General features: G+C 39.7%; 1 protein-coding gene across 1 annotated transcript in view; it reads left to right on the top strand.

Annotated features, from left to right (window-relative positions):
• Positions 1–4,604: 4,604 nt before the first annotated feature.
• pcdh7a (protocadherin 7a) overlaps positions 4,605–24,311 on the top strand; it is a 45,264-nt gene continuing 25,557 nt past the window's right edge. The window contains exons 1-3 of the mRNA XM_087800114.1: positions 4,605–6,656; positions 7,851–9,021; positions 14,712–15,485. Of these exons, the coding sequence (XP_087656240.1) occupies positions 5,263–6,656; positions 7,851–9,021; positions 14,712–15,485 (3,339 nt within the window). The 5' untranslated portion in view covers positions 4,605–5,262. The remainder of the gene's footprint in view (positions 6,657–7,850; positions 9,022–14,711; positions 15,486–24,311) is intronic.

Genomic DNA, 24,311 nt, shown 5'->3' with positions numbered 1-24,311 from the left:
TCCAGACGTTGGAGGCGGCAGCGTGCATCAAACATGAAATGAGTCATCCTCAAACAATAAAACGCTACAACTTGTTATTTGCAAAGGGACAGGCCTGTGGTTCTGTGTTTCAGAACCAAGTTCGAGCAGGTTCTGAAACAGAGTCTGCCTAGCACCACTCGGAACCAGAACTTATGGAAAGGTGCAACCGGGGTATTGCTCTGGGAGAGGAAATCTGTCTTAACTAAAACACTACAATAACCAAATAACATAAACCTTAACATAAACTACAACATTATACTAATTAAACAAACCTGATGATAATAATAACAACATAACAAAGAGAGATTCTTCTGCCCAAAACACACAATTAATCAAATAAAAATCAATGAGATACTTACATCAACATTAAAAATTGTCAATTAACTGAGAGTAAAAATGTTTAAGAATATGTATAAAGCTCCAAGAAGAAGCAGAAATACTAGGAACTGCTTATTAAGGAATGGGTTGTAAAAAAAAAACCAGTAACTTTCTGTTTTTGGATGCCAAAAATGTGATCCACAAACATTTCGACTGCCTTTGAGCATTTAGTTTCAAGTAATCTGGTTGTACTTGGTCACTGGTAGTTTCACTTCTGACCAGTAGGAAGTGCCGAATATTATAAAGTTTAAAATACACTGTTACTTGACTTATTTAAGTCAGCCATTTTAATGGTTCAGACAAACACTGCAATGGATCATGTGGCAGTAGTGACTCAATTACACTGGGATCTCAACTCCTTTAATCTGAGAGAAGTGTTTTCAACTCTATTTACAGTCAAGTATTTAAATTTAGTTTGATCCCCTCTTTTATTAAAAACTTGAGCGCAAAGGTCACATAGTGTGGTATTTTTTCTACACTTCAACCAGTACATACCAACATATAATCATCAGCATGTATTTTTTAAAAGAGCTCCTTGTTATTTTTATTAGTTTGCAATAGTTTAGCTCAGCTTGTTTCCTGAGATTCTGCCTTGCTTGAAAAGGCCAGTAATCCTTTTTATTAGTGCTGTCAAATGATTAGTGCAGTTAACTACTTAATAAGTTAATCACAGGGTCATTGGTATTTAATTAAGAGGAATCATAATTGAATAGCATTTATTTTCTCAATTTTAATCATCAAGGAAAACGATTTTTAAAAATAAATCAATATATATATTGTATGCACTGTGATGTGTAAACAATCCATGTTAACAAACATTCATGTCTATTGTGTTCATTTTGACTTTTTGGGTAAATTATATTCTCTTCATTTTGTTTACATAATGTTGGGAGTAAGTAATTTATTTGCAGGGAACATTGGTTGAAAATAAAGTTGAAAAGTTGAAATAGAACAAAGCACAGTTATGTGTACTAGTACTATTCTATAATATTGTATAACAACCCTTTCCGAAAGATTGAAAAAATCAATGTCAACCTTTAAAACAAATTTTGTAATAATGATTTGGCAACAAAAAACAAAACCTGTATTTCATTATAACTTTATCATCGGAAGTTCTAAAGTTGACCTTAAATAATTCATAGAATTGTGGTTTGAACTTCTTTATGTGCCTTATTCAACTTCTAGGTTCTTCATTTTGCACCACAGTTCTTAAAATTACAATGAATAGCTGGTCTTTGTCATGACTCTATCGAGAACCTTAAATAAATCAAAGTTCATTCCTTGGAGGTCCAATTATTTGTATCTAAGCAAATGAATACAGGATCTTCTCACAGGTGTGATTGTCAAGCCACTGAATTAGGTTTTTCTGGGATAGAGCTATTCTCAGGGCAAAAGCAGGCAAGAGAAGAGAGGTGAGATATCGCAGTGTGAAGTGGTTAATGGATCAAAGCACTGAGTTTAGTCAACCAAGTGGCTCGATCCACTTTAAATCCCCAGGCTCTTAAAATCTACAAAGGTACTGAACTACACACTTTTTCGGTAGATTGTCCTTCAGGTGAGCAGCAAAAATATCAAAGAATTTCAGTTATTAAATCAAACATGGCAGACATCCACACCACCTGGTAATTGATGTCAAAAGTGCTTTTCAATTAGATGTAACAAGGATCCACTTCTCAAACTATTCCTGCGAACCAGCCACAGAACACCAATCAATACGCAAGTGAACAATGAATGCAGATTTTAAACTGGTAAAGAGACAGAATTTCAATTAGCTTTCCAAGAGTGATGATGTCTTATAACGTTTAATTGTTGATGTAAGCCAAAGATAATGATGAAGACAAAAGAGTTGTCAGTAAAGGGAAAGCTTTAATAAATGGTATTATAAAAGTGGGAATGAAAACATTGTAAATAGAATATTAAACTCTTTCTCTCTATCAAAAGGTCTTTCCAAATGTAACTTGCCCAAAATATATTTTTATTTGTATTTTTTACATGTTGAATTGTTATTATTTCTAAAATAAATGTATTTCTGGGACATAAATGAAATTAGTTTTATTCTAATGACACATTAATATTTGAAGTAGTACCTTTTAACATGAATGTTTGCGGTGTTTATTTTACAGTTGACTTTCTCTTGACTTGCTCATGATCAAATGATAAATGGATGATTATCATTTAACACCACACAGACTTAATATTTTTAACTACAAACATAATTTATATTTTTAACCAACGTCAACATCACATGTATTAATTTATTATCATTATCTGTCCAGCTATGCACAGTGATACTTCATATTTACATTCATATTTCCGGTATTAAACTACTTCCTTTCTACATCCTGTTCACTCCACACAGTAGGTTGGGATTAATCAATGTCAAACAAGGTCATGTATCTCACGAGAACATTCAGTCTCTAATGTACAAAAGTGCTTGCTTGCTCGCACGCATGCATGTGTGCACGTGCAGACACACGCATACGCCTGAGACACACACATACACACACACAGAACAGTTCACTTTCCGTTCAATATGCAAATTAAAACTGCAGTTCATTTGCTGATGAAAGAGGATTCACGCTCAATTATATCTTAATGGGTTGCATTTAACAGAATACTTGAGGAGGCAGATGAAATGTATTACATTTTTCCCAGTTCCATTTATGAATCAACCTACAGTAAACTTATCTGAACCCCAAATTAGACAGTACCCCAAATCTTTGCTTAAGGTATCATGTGCACACAAAAAAAAATAATATTCCCAGAAAGATTCAGTGGTCTTTGGTAAGGCGTTCAATGGGTTGAACGGAAAAACAGCTGCAGACATTCTTGCATGTTAAATACAACACAACGCTTTCATTCTAATCACAAAACAACATCCATGATTCAGAAACTCCTCCGTGAATTGCAAACATACTATGGTGGAGATGAGATGAGTTTCTCATTGACCCTGGAGCGAAGTTGTTGAGAGCTCTATATACCTTCAAAGGGGTCTCACATGGCATTCAGGTGAGGGATGGGACCGAAATGTATTTATAAACCTCCATGAATTGTCCTTCTCTGAGAGTATGACATACCATACTTTTTACTAAAAAGGTATTGTTATACTGTAATTCACGGCTGTCCTTTATTACTAGTTCTGTTCAACTATTTTACGGTGAAAAATTCCTTATTGTTATCATTTTTTTTACGCCTCGCTTTCCCATATATCATTTGCACATATCATAATCCAAAATTCTCAATTTTGGAACTATATTTTCAATACTAACTGCTTTTGTTATATTTAAATGTTGATCTTAATAAATGTTGGTTGAAATGACCTCACGGTGCCTGCTGCCCCCGGTCCACCTTCCACGCAGGTGAGTTTCAAGTCACTGCAGGATCATTAAAGTGAAGGGAAATCCTTGACGCCAAAGTGAGGTAATGGTGCGCAAAAAGGCAGCAGAGACGCGCCTTAATGCAGAAGTTGTGAAAACATGGGTATGTGAAGTGAGGTGACGTGGAAATAACGGATGCAAAGTATTTTGCAGCAGAGTGGAATCCTGACCATGTTCAGCAGACCGATGCTGCAATGCGCTCCTCTGTCCGACAGCATCCTCACATCACGACTGAGGAGGGACACAACATTGAAGGGACAGTGAGATTAAACGCTGTATTACTGTTTAAATGTGTGTTTTTTAATAATAGTGGGCTCGGTGTTGGATTTTAGATCACTTTGCCCCGTGGAAAAACGCTGCGCCAGCATAAAAAAAACTGACTGCACTGTGCGCTGACTATTAAACCCGGGATCACTCCTTCTCCCCGTCTTTTGTCCTTTGTCAGAATATGTGAATAAAGATCCGCTCCCACCAGGAGCTGTCAGCGCAAAAAGCCTTTTAATCTCCCTGTGTGACAGAAGTAGGGGGACAGGTCTTCGCCTGCTCCCCGACATACACCCTGACGGCGACCCCCGACGCCGCCTCTGCCGTCTCTTCCGTTACAGCCCAGAGATCCGGTTTCGTGGAAGTGTTGCAGTCGCAGAGAGGAGGGAGGCGAGGGTAGAGACTGCAGCATCAGTCCCGAGTAGTGCAGGTGAGAGGAGGGGGAAGAAAAAAAAACAGGAAGAAGAGAAGGAGGAGGCGCATGTGGAGGAGAGAGCGAGCGAGAGAGCGAGAGAATGCGGGACTCCTGGAGAAAGACGCATCCACTCTCGGTCCATCAGCACATGCGCCTCACAGGGAAATAACCGCTGATGAATCCCGTTGTCTTTTTTTTGTTTTGATCTCAAAACCCACACTTTCCCCGGCGATGGGGCAAGAAGTGTAGTTGTGAGAAGTTAGTGAAGGAATCTTGGCACATTTCTCCACTGCGGGAAAACCCGGAGCTAAGGTAAGAATGAGCAGCTGAAATCTTGAGAGACTTTTTGCGTGAAAAAGAGAAAAAAAAACTGCTGTCTTGTACATCTTTCATCGGATGTGACTGTTTTTTTAAAAGTGAAAAAGCCGTTTTTTTGTCAACCCTTCTTTTGTGTAGTGCTGCATTGCAGTTTTAACAGAGAGACACGGAAGGAAGAAAAGACCATGTCCCGAATGTGACTGGATTTTTTTTTGTTTTTTGGGGGTATTTTTTTTATATATAGGAAAAATGATAGTGTGAGGAAGTTGGACATCTAAACAGATGTTGCTCTGTCTGGGCATTTTACTGAGCACGATGGATGTTCACTTTTCGGTACAGCGTCCCGTTGATGCCCGCTATTCTAGAAGTTGAATAGAACTTTTTGAAGCTTTTTTGTCAGTGGTACCTCGAAGGTGATACAGCATAGAAGCACACACTCTGGGAGGCACAGGGAAACAATAAGACAGAGGAAATCACAAGAGAGGAGCCATGCGGAGTCTTAGTGCGGAGGCTCTCAGCCTCCTGGTCTTAATTCTGCAGCTGCTGACTCAGCTACCCGGTGCACACTCAGCTCTAAGGTACCGAGTTGCAGAGGAGGGACCCCCTGACGTCAAGATCGGCAATGTGGCTGCTGACCTGCGTCTCACCGCTGGTACAGGAGGGGATGTGACGTTCGCCTTGGAGAGCGGCTCTGAGTTCTTCAAGATTGACAATGTGACCGGGGAGCTGACCACAAGTCAGCGGCGCATAGACAGGGAGAAGCTACCCCAGTGCCAGATGATCTTCGATGAAAACGAATGTTTCTTGGACTTCGAGGTGTCCGTGATTGGCCCCCTGCAGAGCTGGGTGGAACTCTTCGAAGGTCGCGTGGTGATCACAGATATCAACGACAACACACCTTCGTTCCCCTCACCTGTCCTGCAGCTCTCGGTCGAGGAGAACCGTCCAATAGGCACACTCTATCTGCTGCCCACTGCTACGGATCGGGATTTCGGCCGAAACGGTATCGACCGTTATGAATTGATCCAAGAAGGTGGAGCATCTTCAACTTCTGCGAGGCGCACGGCAGGAGGGAGCCCCATGGCCGGACTTGGGGAAAGAAGGGGAAGAAGTGGAGATCTGAGTGTCGGAGCTAGGAGCAGCGTGTTTGAGCTTCAGGTAGCAGATATACCTGACGGAGAGAAGCAGCCTCAGCTCATTGTGAAAGGAACGCTGGATAGAGAGCTGAAGGACTCCTATGAGTTGATCCTTAAAGTTAGAGATGGAGGAAACCCACCTCGCTCCTCACAAGCTCTACTGCGAGTCTCTATCACAGATGTAAATGACAACAGCCCTCAATTTGAAAAATCCACATACGAGGCAGAAATGGCTGAAAATGCTCCTCCAGGTACTCCAGTCCTTCAGGTCAAAGCAGCAGACCGCGACATTGGCGTCAACGGCCAAGTTGAATATGTCCTTGGAGCTGCTACTGAATCTGTCAGGAGACTTCTAAGGCTGGATGAAGCCACGGGCTGGTTAAGTGTTCTACATCGAATTGACAGGGAAGAAGTTGCTCAATTGAGGTTCACAGTTATGGCCAGAGACAGAGGTCAGCCTCCCCGGACTGACCGCACGACTGTCATTTTGGCGGTTCGTGACGAGAACGACAACGTTCCAGTGGTAGAGATCAGGAAGATTGGACGGATTCCTGTCCGGGATGGAGCAGCTTTGGTGCCAGAGAACGTTCTTGTCGACACACCCGTGGCTCTGGTGCAGGTTTCAGATAGAGACCAGGGGGAGAACGGAGCTGTGACGTGCACCGTTGTAGGAGATGTCCCGTTCACCTTGAAGCCGGCAGGAGAAACAGCCCTTCCACCTTTACCTGCTGATGAAGCCTTTGATAGGTAAGACCTGTGCTTGAACAGTAGACTGTAGGTTTAAAGAACTATTCATTTCTTAATTATTCATCGATTTGTCATAAGTTATATTGAAAAACACTTTTTCTCAAAGAGACCCACACATCAGTTGCAGCTAAACTGAAGATTTTCACTGAAGATTTTCAAGAAAAAAATCCATCCACAACCAACCTAATAATTTTCCATAGCTAAAGGCCACAGATTGCCTTGAAAAATGAAAACCTCCACAATGCTGTTAAATATATTTCTGCTTCTATCCAGCATCACTAGTTGAAAAAAAACAAACATGAAATAACAGTAAATTAGAAAAAAAAAAAGGTTGCAGAATTAGCATCATAACAAAGTCTTGTCAAAAGTGATTTGTTTTCACAACAGTCTCAATTTTAGATGTAGTGTTGTGTGTTCGTCACTTTCATGTTGACAGAGGCCAAGGGCTGTGTGAAATATAATGCCGCAAAAGGTCCCTTAAGCCAGAGTTTGGACCCCCATGATGTAGAGAATTTCAAAAGAAAACTTTTTGGAAAATACTTGTATAAAAGCAATATCTGGATTTCCATGGCAGTTGTCATAAAACAAAGGCTATATTAAGCACTGTTTGGCAGGAGCGTCGTAACTCTTGTAAAATCTCATCCCATGAGACTCAACTGCAGAAGGATTGGCACTCAAAATCTTGTTGTTTGCTTTCTATTGTAGCAGCAACATTTTCTCATCCATGCTGCTAAGAAAAGGCTCTTATTCAAGTCTAGTAAACTGGTCACATGGCTCGATATATATATATTTATATATATTAACTATGGAGACCACTTTAAATCAATGGAACATACAGACCAATAAGAAATATTTTTCAAAGGTTTTATTTTTAATACACGTATTTTCAAAAGCATTTATCCTTATCCAAGGGAAACCTGCTACAGTCATAACAGTCTTATGTTACATTAAAGTGAACAAATATAAAATGAAGTTACAAAAGGCTGTGTTACGTGTGTAGTGTTGATCTCTGAACATGATATTTTTCATATAACAACAGCTGGCCCAGGCTTCAACAGCTGTATAATGGTCCAAGGACATGTGATGTGTCAATTGAATAGTTACTATATTTCTATACTATTATCTGCCTTGAAATTAACTGTCATTCTAACAGCATTTTTTGGAATTGAGATGTTTTTGTTTTTGTTTCCACAGAAACAAGAAAAAGTACTTTTTACATACCTCTGCCCTGCTTGACTATGAGCTAACCAAAGAGTACAGCGTAACCATCGTGGCAGTTGATTCAGGAAGCCCTAGTCTCTCCAGCAACAGTTCTCTGATGGTGCGGGTGGTTGACATCAATGACCACGCCCCAAGCTTTTCTCAAAGTGTCATGGAGGTCCACTTTGCTGAGAACAATTCCCCTGGTGAAAGGGTGGTGACTGTTGTAGCCTCTGACGCGGATAGCGGCAAAAACGCAGAGATTATATATTCCCTTGAGCCTGTCGCCAACAGCCCGTTTTACATAGACCCAGATAACGGCGATATCCGAGCCTCTGGTGTTCTGGATCGAGAACAACGGGAGAGGTATGAACTACGTGTGATCGCCAAAGACAAGGGAACCCCACCACTACTAAGCTCCGCAACTGTTGTTGTTCAAGTCACCGACCGCAACGATAATGCACCAAAGTTTGTTCAGGAACTTTTTACATTCTACGTCAAAGAGAACCTGCTTGCCAACAGCCCGGTTGGAATGGTCACCGTGACTGATGCTGATGAGGGTGAGAACGCTGAGCTCAGTCTGTTTGTAGAATTAGATGGCGTGGATGGGAAGACATCGGAAAGATCAGCAGAAAATGGAGAGAAAGAGCGAGAGGAAGTATTCTCAATCGAGAACAACACGGGGACCATCTTCTCAACCTTGTCCTTCGATCGTGAAAAGCGATCTACGTATACCTTCCGTGTCCGTGCAGTTGATGGAGGAGAGCCACGCAAAACTGCCACCGCCACGGTCTCCCTGTTTGTGACGGATGAGAATGACAACGCTCCCTCCATTACGTCTCCAGCCAACGAGTCCTACACTCTCCTCCCACCTGCCAGCAGTGCCCGCACCATAGTTCGCACTGTGACGGCCATAGACTCAGACACTGGCCAAAATGCAGACCTCCATTACACCCTGGTGGGAGGAAACCCGTTCAGATTGTTTGAGATCGGTCACTCTAATGGAGTGATCACATTAGCCGAACCCCTTGAGCGCCGTCACAGAGGTCTTCACCGTCTTGTCATCAGGGTTAATGACAGTGGGATTCCGTCGCTGTGTGCCATGGCCCTCGTCCACGTCTTCATCAACGAGACTCTGATCAACGCCACCCTCGTGGATGCACAGGTAATCATCATTCTACTTATAATTGTAATGTTTTCTATCAAACCCTGAGTGAGTTAACATTCTTGGTTTTAACTTTAATCTGAAAAATGTGTTTATGTATGATGATGGGACGGAATGCCTTGTGTAACTTTAAACCCAAATTTTAAAACGTTGATTACAACCTCCAAAAATATTTTAAGCTTTTTCTGATGTATGACCTTTATAGCAGTGTCTCTTTAAACTCTTCTACATTATCACAGTAATACAGGATAAGCATTTTTGTAGACAGTATGAGTATTACAAATTATTTTTTTTATATTTTTACACAGAAAAAAGTTTTCTCGGTCAGCATGGCTGTGTGGATTCAATTTTTATGCTGTGAGAATTAGGTATATGTGACTTGGAAAGAGAACAAGATAATTCCTAGCAGAATTCAGGGTGAGTTTGTGTGCGGGAAGCAGAGGACGAGCGGAGGGCCTGTCCCAGTTTTTGCTTTGTATTACACAGCAGGTTGAAGTGAGATCCCTTCAACAGTTGCACCACTACAGTTCTTCTTCACAATAGACCAGAATATTGATGAGGTGTGCATGAAGAACGATGCATGAAGACTACGCTCAACTTTTCAATAAACAACCGGGCAATTAGACAAAACATGAATTATTGTGAATAAACTGGTCTCCAATAATGTTCTAACTCCTTGTGGGCCTCTTGTACTGAAGATTTCACAGGGAGATTAGAGAGGCCTCAAAGATTCCCACTGGGGTGCAGAGGTAATTGACTTGACTCACCGACATTACTTGGATACCACAAATAACTCAAACAGTGTGGTTTCAGATTTAGCCTGAACTATAACTTTTTTTTTCCCTTTGACCTAATTCTGTAACTCAAGTGAGCACTCCTCGATACATATACATTCACACTGAGGGTTTTAAGTAACATATATTTCCATGGTTTTCACTCTCTCGCTCGAATCCTGTTTGCCCAACTTTCTTACAATTTGTCCTGGAGAAAATCTTCAACTACCATGTCTGTGCATGAGCTGTGACGTTGATTGCCGAGGACTAAAATCGCTTTGGGCCATTTTAGAGGAAAAACAACAGCCCCGTCTTTTCAAAAAAAGGTCAGGGCATATCTGTCAAATCATGTTTTTCCTCCTAATAGCTTCAATTCGTTGTAAAAGAAAAAAATGCAGGTGGATCATTCTACAGTGAAGTTTTCCCTTTTTTAGCTGTTATGAACTAGTGAAGATATCAAGTGCACCGATAAGTTTGTGATGTTCATCTTATTACAGTTAATTTATATATAACGTGTTAATGTTTAGAAAGGTTAGACTTAAGGAACAATTCCATAAAAAGATTGGAATCATCTTAAATCATGTCACATTGTTGGGAATTTGCCTCCTTAAGACCGAGGCTTGTGGTTTACTTAATGGAAAAAAGTGTTAAAGGTTTGTTGTTTTTTTTCAAAATGTTCTTGAAATTCAAATTTCACAAAGGGTTGGAATTATTTTCAGAGAAATATGTCCCTTTTTAGAGTTATAGACAAAAAAATGACTTCCTTTTTAACGTAGGGAGTGGAGTTTAATCGTCATCGTCTTCATCTTCTTCCAGAAGACAAACTTTAAAAATCCAATTATATATTTTAGGTGAACTAACCCTTTAAATCAAGTTCGATAACTATAAAACCAGCAACTAATTCTTAACATTCTATATAATCTTAATTTCCTGGAAATGTCATATACATGTGCTAGTTCACTACTATGCTAATCTAAAAAAGGCTGTTTTCCATCCTAAAAGAACATATTGTGTTTCTTCTCCTGACAAAATCTTGTGAGCGTGACAGTCCAATGAAGGCAAACATCAGCGTCCCTGGTGACATGAGAAAAAAAACAGGGTGTTGGAGTGTGGACCAGATATATGGTGGTGTCAGGCACGAGTGGAACAAATCTCTCAGACCAGAATGGAGGAATCCATAGGGAATTTGGGATGCATCAGAGAGTTGTGTTTGGAGGGGATTCTGCCCTGATCCTGCACAACACTTTACTTCACAGTGGACACACTTCACTTAGGGATGCACTTGAATGGCTATGTATAGCTTTCCCTTCGAGCTGCACATCCTCTCCTGCCTCCCATGCAAAGATACTTAGCTACCTACAAGCCCACCACATTTAATTGTTGCAATGCATCTTGATACATCAGACATCAGTTGTGTCCTTATTGTATTTGTGCACAACAAGTAAACATTCATCTGCTTGTTTCTTTTCTTCACAGTGTAAAGTTGTTGAAAATAGGCAAGAGACAAACAAGTCGAACGGAACACTGCAGGCTAAACAAGAAGTGGAGAACCAACATAGCTCTCCTTAAAAAAAAAAAGTCAGCCTTACTCAGAGATTGAAAGTGATGAAACAATGTTATATCCTTAGCTGGGGGGCAGAAGAAGTGAAGTGAATAATGTTGGGATGTACGACTACAGCTAATGTGCCTGTGACAAGCAAGAGGTTTTGTGCAGTTGTGTGAGAAGCATTGACCGCAGTGTGATGAGGACCGCAGGCATTTTATTTGGTTTAGCAAACCGAGGGACACCTGTCACCTTTCTCACTGTCTCTTTGTAATCCATTCTTCAAAGCCGTATTACCTATCACCCACCTTCAGAATGCATTTGGGATTACATGACTACATAATTTCCACTCTTGACAGGCCAAAGAAATTGGCATATGAGCCCAGGAACGAGGTGTCACAGCGACTCGGAAGAATGTCTGAGCAATAGTTTACTGCTCGAGGAGTAATTTCCAGTCCATACACACAGAATATGTGTGTGTATGGGTGTGTGTTTTGTAATTCTTAGGCATAGTTGCTATTTTTTCACTACGTTAATATTTATGAGCCATGTCTGTATTAGCAGAGTGGCTCTGACCACCATAAGTCAACAGGATCATTGTCTCTCGTCAAGCGAGACTCCACATCCAGTAATGGCTGTTTGTGTTTCAGCATAACCCACTTTCTTATAACGATCCTTTTAGTCCTTTACGATTTCACAGGGCGTGGGTGTGTGTACACTGACAACGATAATTATAATGGAAGTCTCCAAAGCCAGTGTTCATAAAATGATCAAGTTTTCAAGTTCACACTAGAGCTTATTCTCTTATGACAATCTGTCTGGAATGAGAAAGAAGAAGTATTAGTCATAGTTCCCACTGAGGTTGCCTAGTTTGACAAAGTAGACAGCATTAGCCCACCAAAGTAAACCTGTTTGTAGGTGTTTTCATTCAGCAAGGGCGTCTAAAATACAAGTTACAAGACCGATTGGGTTCAGAAATACAGATTTTAAATCTCCAACTGTTTTAGTGTGTTATAGCAGTGGTCACCAGCATAGAGAAAAAATATTAAATCAATTATATGTTGAATTAATTACTGCCTGAAAGGAAGGTGTTTTATTTTGAAATAAGATCAGATGTTTTCTTAAATAACATTAGCATGTGACTCTCCAGTAGTTACACAAACACTTAAAAAACTAAACATCTGTGGCAGAGTCCTCATTTTAAATGCTTACAGCCATACAACCAGATAAACATGGATGCAAATACACAAATATCGTGTTGTAACCAGTCAAGAGCTCTTGCTGATTCAGCATTATGGTGAGAAGTTTTTTTTTCATTCAATTAATTGTAGTTTTTTTTGCAGTTCATGCTATGGTATTTTTACTTTTCTCTCTTTGCGCTTGATGGAGTCGACTGACTCCTCCAAGAAACATTTTAAGACGTTTTTATTTGTTCAGGCTTTTCCTTGATTTTCTGGAACTCCTGTGTTGTTCTCAGTATTATCTTGACCTTTAAAGTATATATTTTATTGAATTGTGTTTTGTTTGTTTAGGCGCTTTGTGACCCTGGTCTGGAAAAGCGCTATATAAATACAAATTACTTACTTACTTACTTACTAACAAGCAACCTTTGAAAATTATGAAATAAGGTCTCATGGCGAATTTAACCATAGAGGTTATGGTTGTGATCTTTACAATGCAACGAATACTTGTAAACAAAAAAACTGATGCGTTACAATGTTCAGAATTCCCTTTTCCAAGAACTTTCTGCTTTAGATATGAAATAATCATACATGAAACGTTCATACATAATACATATGTTTTGTTAAGATGTGATTTCATGAGCGAGTTCATTTCAAAGCCCTAACTTTAATTATTAACTAAAACATCCAAGGACAAAGTAATTATCTCTCCCGAAGGAGCGGAGGTGGTTTTATAATCAGCTGCGTTAGTTACTGTTGTTTTTTACTGTTGTTTTTTACTGACATTTTCAGGACTGGTTTAAAATGAGCTAACTTACAAGTGATTATATTGAATATGGATTTACAAGCTCCACTAAGAACCAGCTGAAACTTGTATGTGTCTTTTGGGGAAATTGTGTTGTAACTGTGTGTTTAACGTTGGTTAAAGACACAAGATGGACTTATACATTGTTTTCTTGCTTTTATTGCTTGGCGAAGGTTGATGTTGTCTCATTGCATTTTACGTTCTTATTATGTCAAAGATAAACTTTTCTACTATAGAATTGATCCAGTCTTCTGGCACCAGCTAATTCTTAGAGGTCTAGGGTTGAAATAATAGTGTCCATTGATGTGAGCATGAAACCAACCTAGTACATTTGGCACCAAGAGCATGTAGAAAGCTGCAGAATTATAGTCAAGGTAAAATAAGGATATAGATGAATTGCACTTAATGCTCCACGGGCTTCAACCTGTCCATCTGTTTAATTTTCAGTGCAGAAAATTGGAATAACAAATCCTGCACAAATACACACCCCCGCTGTCTTCCACAAAAGAGACATTGTTTATTGATGAGACAATAGATGTGTTTGCAGTAGGAGGTAGTTAAAGCATGCCTTTATTTACACGCTTATCCCTCTTAATTAACATCCTTTTCTTATTTTGCAGCCTGGTCCGTTTATTAACATTCACGTGCCTTAACCTCAACAGCCAAAGGAGAAAATGCGAGCTCTCAAAAGATAAATAGAGATTTAACACGATTTAAATGAGATCAAAAAAGGGGAATTATGAATTCAGTGACTCTGTGTTTTGTAAGACTCCTGCACAAGCACTCAGTGGGAAAGTTTAATTAAGTTGAAGATGCTGTTTGATGTTTCTCTGTGACTGACGCCCACTGGGTCATCTTTTATCGTTGCTGTTGTAAGAGAATCCTCTTTTTGAAGATATCAAACTATTTTTCGCCGTCCTGATATATCCCGTCATTGCATCACTAATATCTAACAGATGATGTCCCATTAAAGTATAACACTGGCCTAGTTTGCAATTAGTAATGATGGAATCAAACAGAAGGACAGCTCATAGCACTGCTTCTATCCAATGCTGAGTGTTCATCTGCTCCTTTTAGAAAGAAAACTGCAACCTTTATGCAATGGAGAGAGATCTAATGTTTTCTTTGTGTATTTAATGGGTTCATTGAGAACAGGAATGCAGACAAAAAGTATATGTTATATTCAATCAAAGGAAAAAAAAAGTTATGGACTCGATATCAGGAGCTGAGAAAACAAATACACAAAACATAAATACATATGCATACTAAGTATCTTAGAGTCGCCTTGAATCCATGGATAATACCGTGGATGTTTTTTCTCAGGCAGTATGGAAGATCTCCTCTTTTTTGACTGATTTATTTTGTTTTCTCTCCTTATATCATTCTAGGTAGCCCGAAGTCTGTTGGCTCCCCTGTCCTTAGACATCGCAGGAGACCCTGATAATGAGCGAGCTTTAGGAAAGCAACGCCTCAGTGTAGCTATTGGCGTCCTAGCTGGTGCGGCAGCCGTCATCCTGGTCATCCTCCTTGTGGTCACAGCTCGACAATGCGGCACTCAAGGCAAGAATGGCTATGAGGCCGGAAAGAAGGAACCAGAGGAGGACTTCTTCAGCCCCCCAGGGGCGCAACCTCAGGCTGTTCGTGGTGGGACGGTAGATCGCGGACGTAAACCTCGGCGGGACAAAAGAAACGGAAGTGGCAACAACACAGTGGGAGGCAAGTCAGACCGATCACTCTACAGCGGCATCGTCACTGTAAATGGACTGCGGCGGCATGCCAATGACGACGATGAGGAGGATCTTAGCAGTGCAAGTGAACGTTTGGCCGCCCGCTATTGTGCAGTTGAGGGTGACCCAAGTAGCCCACGAATGGGTGGTAGCAGAAGGCACCAGTCCAGTCCAGATCTGGCAAGGCACTATAAATCAAGCTCGCCGCTGCCTGCAGTCAACCTACAACCTCACTCGCCACCGGCTGAAGGGAAGAAGCACCAAGCAGTCCAGGAGCTGCCACCCTCCAACACCTTTGTGGGCAGCGGGGGATGTGTGGGGAGTACCGGCTCCAGTAGCAGCAGTAGTGGCAGTGGCAATGCTGACGCTATGTCCCTGGGATCGGACCAGTGCTCTGAATATGGTTGCCAGACTGGAAACAAATACACCAAACAGGTAAGAGACAAAACTTTTGGTCTTCAACGATAGCTTACTTCTATGCCTCATCCACCTCTACTTGTTACTCTTGTTCACCACACATCTGATCACAACAGATTAGGCATCTGTGTCAGTGCGTGCAAAGCCATGTGTCTTGGTTGATCTCCTAAGTAAGTGACAGGATCCTGCTGTTTGTGCAGTCACTAGCACATATTTATGTGCGCCAGTCTCAGCTCCCGTGTAATCTTGTATAATGCAGAGATCACAAGTCAACCCCTGCTGAATGTTTGAACACATTTTGTTGGTTCTCTTCATTAATGTTGAACACTGTTGATCTGTTCTCACTATTTAATATTACGATTGTCCTCATCGTTTAAATATAGGTTGTTTATTACGAGAATAATTTGGAGTTTTTACCTTTTGGTAAGCAAATCATGGACTCTTTTACTTTTACATATGTGTTGGATCCAAACTTATACACATATAATATATAAAATATAAAACAGATACAATTAATGAATAAGATATTATTTTCTCGCTTTGCGTCACTGCTTGTCATTATGAGGGGATGTTCTCAAAGCCAGACCAGTTTAGATCCACTGTCAACACAGGAATAACAACCAATTTACTTCCTTAACCCTTTTTTGTAACGGGCAGATGTCTCATTTCTTTGGCTAGCAACAGTACATTTATCCCCCAATGGCCAAAAGTGCCAATTTGGTCATTAAAAGGAGGGAGAGGAGCTTCTTACGCTTATCAATTCATACATGGTCACACTGATCCCGCTCATCACACACACACACTAATGTGAGTCTGCACATGTAACCACACACACTCTCTTGAGGTTAATCCATTACAAAGTCAATCCTCTTAATCTGCCGTTCCCTGGGAAAGAAAATGCTTACTGTTGGAGTTTGGTCTTCGTGCTTACGTGCACTCAAAACACGCCAGGACACATACAGAGACACACCAACACACAAGCTGACAGCGTAATGAATTATTGATCACAGGGGGTAATTAACTCGTCTTCTCTAGTGGTGCACCACCTCTCCCCCTCCCAGCCCATTCCCCCAAAATATCATGCATTAATTTATGCTTCCTTGCGGTTGTGAACTAATATATGTGTCTGCAACCACACTTGTGTCTGTGTACGCAACTGGGTTTACTCACAGCCACATAAGCAGGTTTTATCAAGTGCAGCATGTGAGGCTCCAAGGACAACCAGTCAAATACATTTTAAACTGGCAACTGGAAAGATTTTTTGAAAAGGACATATTAACAAAAATAAATTGTGCAAAATTCTGTCCATGTTAAAACAAGATAAAACAGCTCACAGAATTGATAGTATTTCAATTAAAAATGTCCTTTACTTAGATATTTTCCGCAAGACTTAATATATGTATATTTGCTATTTACATTAGGTAAACTACAAGCTGTTTTATGGTCACCAGTTTGAAAAAAAAAGGTAATAAAAAAATATTTTTGGAAAACAAACACAAATTTTACCTAAAGAAAATTTATAAGTGAATGACAAATAATATAGCTTCTAGTTTTAGAGTCAACTTTGTTCATTATCAGAACAAGACTGTGTCAGTCTGATTAAATGTTCTTCCCTAAATGTACTTCTCTAGTATTCCCTTGAGCTCCATGAGTGACTTAAACTAATACAAATTTGGGATGTGACCATCGAAGGACATTCATCCTTACTGCTGTGGCATACATTTGCCCTCAATCAAAATTGCACTCAAATCAGCGTGCACTGGATTACCCTCCAAGTTTCTCTACAAATGAGTTTCTATATGTGGCTATATTTGGCTCATTGTTCTCAAAGTTAAACACAAAGTGGGAGAGAGTTTTGTGCAACATTGATTTGTGCCGCAAATTTCCTTTCCTTCCACTATTTATTTTAGCAAGTCGACTTTTTCAATATGTTAATTACAAATCATGCTAATTTAAAATGAACAATTGGCTTCAGAAAGTGCTCATTATTCAGTTCTTAATGTGTTTTTTTCCCCTCATTTCAAAAATGCTTGTTGATTGAGAACATTTCCTGACGCGTCTATGGAAGTTAAAGCAACTGTGTTACTGAAAGAGAGAAAAGAAACAGGGTCGGTAACTGACCACATAGTTTCTAGTGCTGAGATGTGGGTCATCAGGACACCCGTTGGCATCAGGACACATTAAGGATAGCAGCAGTCACATGGCACTGCAGTCAATATGGACAAAGTGGTCTGGTTCTGCCCTCCAACCACTGACAAATGCACAGAACACACCCCACTTTAATTGTGCTCCCCTGTTTCCATCAGGGCAGGCAATCATGTCTCGGATCTCATATTAGCTCAAACTTTGGGCCTGAAGGAACATTTATTTGGAAAAAAAGACAAGATGCATCCTTTTAATAATCCATTGAGTTAATGCACTACAACATGTTTTAAAAGGATGCATCTTGTCTTTTTATATATAAAACATATATACATATACATGTTCAGTGTATATATATATATATATATATATATATATATATATATATATATATATATATATGTTTGTTTTAATCCAATGCAGTTCAGCCACAGTATTCCTGTTCATAGTATTCCTGTTCATCATGCAAAGAGCAAGAGAGATTGTGTATTACCTCTTAAAGTTTACATGAACAAGAAATGCATACACTAAGTAATGTATTATACAGGAATGATTAATTCATCAGGTGACATTCACTTTATTTAAACCAATTATAAAGGTACATCCATCATCATGAAGGGTGAAACAAAGAACAGCCAGAAACAATCCAAGCTAGTAACCCCTCATAAGCCAAACCATACAATGGCACAACTTTTCATTTAGTCAAAGTGTAGTTGAAATAGTGTAGCTTATTGCAACACACTGTGTAGGAAGACCCAAAACAGTTGTGAACATCAGATTGGATATGAAAATAATATTCCACACTTATATATGGCATTATTTAACAGTCTTAAAGAGTACTACAGCATTTGTGGGAACCAGCTTCAAATGCCTCTGCACCTGCCAAAATATTCCATTACTGAAGAGGGTTGATGATCATGTACAACAGATGCTATAATCCCTTTTCATTATGTGGAATGTTCCAATATTTACGCTGGATATTAGAAACTGGAGCTGAGAAAACATCCACACAGGCTGGACACGTCATCTATGACCACCATCTGCCCTGTTTATATGTCATGACCTAGAAATAACCCGTAATTGAGGGTAAACGCAACAATTGATTGTAAATGGTAGGACTTCACTGCCTGAGGAATCAGATAGCACCACTCCAGTGGCCCCAGTCCTGTGATGATGTAATGTTGTGCTGTTTTAGGTGAGGATAATTTAGAGATTATGGCTACTAATGGGGTGAATAGGTTGGTGGATTCTCCAATCTTCCTTAGTCTGTGAGGGTTGGGGGGATAGCAGAAAGCTGTCTCTGGGTGGAATCTCAAGAATGTGTGTGGCATACCTAAGGTAAGATAGAAAAAGTGGTGACTCAATGGTTTGGTCTGTCTTTGTGTGTCCTGCTGAAAAAGACGAAACAAAATGCTTGCATAACACACATTATCACACAGTCACTTTTCACACCAAGTTCACCTCTAGTTCTGTATTGTCTTCAGCTTTGACTTTCACTCTTCATTGCTTTGTTCGGGCTCGGTGTTAGCCATCTGTGTAGGCATCAATCTCAACACTTTGACACCTTCACCTTTGTGTCTTTCCTGTGCCACATTGACCGGCGAGGGAAGGAAAATCGACTCAGCCTTTTCACTGCAGCAACTTCTTCTTTTACTGTAGTGAGCACTTTCTCTTTATGGATCTGTGTATGTGGGTGGCTGACTGTATGAGGTGCCACAAAAATGAAATCGAAACAGACACACATCTTCATACACACGCCAAGTATTCACTCAGAGACGTAAACATAAAGAAATTCCAATCAATGCTTTGATTATTGGACCGTGTTGTAAAGAGGTTGGCTCCCGAGACAGTATGTATTCCTAAGACGTATGTGGGGGGTCACTGCCGAAACATACTCGCACCAGAGTGAACTGATGCATCAAACATAAGTAATTGGAGAGACTAGATCTTCCTGGTGTTAGTCATCTAATTTAACTGGATGTGGGTGAAGCGATTAGGTCTACTGGATTATAAAATTGAAAAGCAGCTTTTCATTTCAGCAAAATCCGTTCAGGATTAAATATGATGAGCGTCTGTCATCGACTAACACTTACAGCTACGTACACACAGACACATCAATGCATTCACATACTCCTTTCTTGATACAGTAAGGTCAGTGGGGTGAAGGCACAGTCAGGCATAAGTAGAAAAAACACTGCACCCTCCACCCCTTTATTTGGTAACACCATAACCAACCTGTAACCCTTGTCACCGTGATACTACCCCCTAATGTATTTATTAGGGTCAAGGCAAGTTCAGGTTGCACAGCCAACCATATGCTCCTGCATGGAGGAGTTGAGGAGGTTGGCAGTGAACGAGAGGTGAGAAGGGAAAGGGAATCCGAAGTACCAGACTGGAAGCTGATCTATGGAACTGGAGACAAAGAGGAGGGGTCAATGCTGAAAGGTGAGAGTTAGTGAGCATCAGTGTGGAAATATAATACTAACAGCGAGGAGTGAGGCTCGTTTGAGAAATGAAACGTAACTTTAATTAGCTCAGAAAACACCTCAGTTGTGTTTGCACGAGATGGTTCAGCGTAGGCGGAACACAAGCTTACCTTGTAAATATTGATTTGACATTTGACCAGGATCATATGGAATCATTAGAGCTGAATGTGTCGATCTGCGAGTCCCTCATATCTCCTGCACAGGTCTATTGATTAAACACACGTTTGTTTGCGTGAAGATATTTTTATTTAATTCTACCGTGAGCTGAAAATATCCAATTAATGCCTCATCAGTGGTTGAAGGGAATTGTATTTACAATAGAACATTTATAAAAACAAACATTTATATTCGCTGTCTTCCTGATATTATTTAATTTTTAATGAAATGTATGTGGTTCACTCTTTACCTGCCATGTTCACTTTGCGTTTAAATGAAATCATACACAAGCCATTTTTACGGCTACCATATCCCATATAGTAAGACACACAAATGTGTTCATAAATTGTTTCTCGCCTCAGGCTTAATTACTTACAGTATTAAGCCTGTGTTTATACCACCAATGTTTTATTTCTTTTATATATTTCTCAACTGAATAAGTGCAGCTGGCAGTGTCATTAAATAGCTGAGCTAGCTAATATACCATTATTAAATAAACACAGTCGTACTAGCCAGAAGAAGTGAGTATTACAAAGTTGCTTTCAAACTACAGTTTATTTATATAGTATAATATACAAATTATTAAGAAAGTTACAGTTTACAGATAATACTTTTTATATGACAAAATACATAAAAAATCAACAGAATGAACAACTGGTCTTAGGTGGAAAAATAATTGTCTGGTTGCCATAACCTTGGTAAAAAAAAGAAAAAAAAGGGAAAACATTTACAATTTAATTCAACACTTCAAAGTTTTGGTAATTAAAAATATATTTTTGAACCGTTTTTAAATGAATGACATTTGAAAAATGTCTCTTTTTAACTTAAATTCTCAAGTAAAACCCGTTCACTACAAAAAGCTCTTTTAAAAGTGTATCTTAATCCATGAAGTACCAACAGATGCTGTAGAATCTACTTGCTAGAATACAATCTAGAACCTACAGTGTAGATTGATCCTGATTATGTTCACAGGTCTGTAATGAGCTGTCCCAGTGTGTAAAAGATATATTAGGGCAGGACATGAGAGACACTAATATCTTTGGAAATACAAGGTCATGTGTACTGTTTTGTCCATGAAATTGTGCACCCAGCGCTGATACTGTCCCCTTACTTATTCATACCTCTAACATATCCATTATCACAGACTGGCTGGTACTTGATCTTTTTGTTATGAATGATATATTTTTGAGAAGGTACAGACGATATGGGATATGCCTTTGTCAAGGATGTGAAGATTTAAAGAAATGTGTATTTGCACGGCAATAATGAGTCTTAACAAATCCAGTATAGCTGGTACTGATAGCGGACAGCTTCTGAGCTGCTGCTGTGTTGCTTTAACCACATGCCAGCAAGAGGGTCTGGCAAATGACGGGGCCTTTTCCTCATCCTCTCTACTTAAGTGTATTTGGATTAATTTCAATATAAAATAGAGGGAGACTTATTGAGGTCAATGTTGGGGTTAATAATGAGATATGCTAAGGAGTGTGTGGAAAAGTTTGTGCATCAACACGGTTGAAAATGTTCACAAATTGTAATAATTGTCTCTTTTACTGGAAATTGTACATTGGACTTGTGAGATATAGTATTCATACTCTTTGGAGTGACTACAAAGTTTCTTCTTAATTCAAAAAATACATGACTCATACAAATAATTGAAGTTTTTATTAATAATTGTATCAATGTACAAATATGTATGTATATAATAACGTGTATAAAAAGAGGTTTCTGCAAGATTTAGAGACAACCAAGACTGATATTACTAGGGACAACAGAAGTACTTTTGACAAAATATCAAGTTATGGAAATTGAGGGCCTAAAGCATCACATAACTGAGAGTATCTGGACTTGTTCCAATGTTGTAAAGTTTTATTTAGCAGCAGCCTTTACTTTCTCCTGGTCGAAATAACTTACCCCTGTGGGGTTGATGAAATGCTAGTTAAGAAAATGAGGCAAATGTATGCATCAGATGCTATTCAAACTCTAATGAAGTCATCTGTTTATGTACTTACATTTTTCAGTGAGGGAATCTTTGTCATGTAATTTGACATTTTTCTTTTTGGTGTCGTGTACACGGCCATCTTTGCTTGTTGTTTATTCGCAAGTGTGCATGTGCCGCATACCTCTATAACAAGTGGTGCATTTTTAATGAGCTAACATTATTTCCCAATGGCCAATTTAAAATAGTATTCATTTTAAATTCCAGTTTTAACCCGTTTGTCACATTGACTAAAAACATTTAATTAAGCGCTGGTGCAAAAGTAGCGCGTCGACATCCCTGTAGGTGTGGAGAAGTCTCTGTCAACACCGTGCTTGAAGTTAGTTGGACAGGAAGACAGAGTGAAGAGAGAATCACACTGAGTGAGATCGTAGGAGACAAAGGAGGACAAATTGTCTGTTTCTTCGCACATCAAGGTCGTCCAGAGCTGGATGTGATTGGAAGTCCCTTGTCAGTCTTGTTTACAGCCCCAGATAATACGTACAAGCTGTTAAGCTGATAATGTTACTGTGTTAGCAACTCACCGCCTCTATGTTTGTCTCAAGGCCTTGACTGCAGAGCAGGAATGCTGGAATGCCATTCCCACACACTCTTGGACAAGCTGAGGCAGGGATGCCCGCATGTTGTCAGACTGTTGAATGAGTGATTTTAACACTCAGACTTGTGCATGGAGACACACTTGTGGGTGTCCACATGATTGTACATAATTACACATCCTGACAGATCCTGAAACACAAATTTTCCCTGCAATGCAGACGAAGTTTCACAAGTATGCGATGACACACTGGCGGAACTTTTAGTTTTCCGGTTCTTACATCAGTTGTTCTTCCATTCCCTCCGGATCGAAGCAAAAGCCAAGGCACACACTGTCTCCTGGAATCACACACATCTTGCTTAGCCTATAAACACACTCATTTTTGAATGTGTGGCTCACACACACATACTTCAGCACACACAAAGACTTATATTGCACACCCCTCACTGAGATGCTTCCTTTTATTTGCTTTTCCAAGCCTCTGCTCGGTATTGTGCCATTCTGAATTCAGCTTTTCTGCCTTATAACATTACCCTAATGGCTGTCTGTGGGCTGCGCAATATCACCCAATAACGCTAAACAAAGACACTCTTTCTCAAACTGGACAAGGATTCTAGACAGCTTAGTCGCCCCATGACTGGTTTTATCCACCTACACAAAAGAATCCTCAGTGCTGCAAGTGGTAGAGTTGGTTTGAATTAAATTGAATTGAATAGTTTTTTGAATTGAGCTGAATGGGTTTGAGCTTAACTCCAAATACTAATCCGAACAAAATTGAGAGGTTAAACTGAAGTGTTATGAAATGACCAATAATTGCTTAACTCATCACAGCTTGGTAGGTGTCACAGCTACTATGAGTGTACACTTACTACTGAATAGGAGATGTGATACTTTCAGTTATGTGTGTGCAGCACAAAAACTCATTTGTAAGCACTGCAGTATATTAAAGTCTGTGTTTACAGTTTGTCGCACTGTCTTGTTATTTTTGCCCCACTGGGCAGCCCTCTGGATTGGAGTGTCCTCAGAGAATAGATAGATCTGCACAAAACAAATGAAATATATAAAATAGCACAAAATGTGTCCTTAAATGAACAATTTTGTATAGTATACAATTGCTTAGTTTAATTGTGTGAAATGTAAAAGGTAAGACAAATTAAAGGGGCCATTAAAGGGATAAGCATAGGAATGACAGATTAATATTTTTGACATATTTTACAACAAGTAATGGGTTTGTTGGTACTTGTCTTGTCTTTCCATCCATCTATCTTCTCCACTTCTTCGCAAGAACGTGGGGGCACCAGCCCGAGCGTAGAGGCCTAGACTTCCCTCTCCCCAAAAACCTCTTCCTGCTCTTCTGGTTCTGCCCGGAGGTCTCTCCCCGATTGGATCGGATTCCCCTGTAGCTTCAGCATAATCTACTGTCACCTTTTAAATAAGGGGGACGAAAACCCTAGTCCAGTGGCACATCTCCATATGTCCACCTGCCTCAAAATACAAATGACACAGTAAATCATCTGGTTTTGAGATTA

The sequence above is a fragment of the Callionymus lyra genome, chromosome 1 (assembly GCF_982586985.1).
Source record: "Callionymus lyra chromosome 1, fCalLyr1.hap1.1, whole genome shotgun sequence".
NCBI classification, from domain to species: domain Eukaryota; kingdom Metazoa; phylum Chordata; class Actinopteri; order Syngnathiformes; family Callionymidae; genus Callionymus; species Callionymus lyra.
The sequence above is the reverse complement of the archived record's forward strand: the minus strand, read 5'-3'. Positions and strand labels throughout refer to the sequence as shown.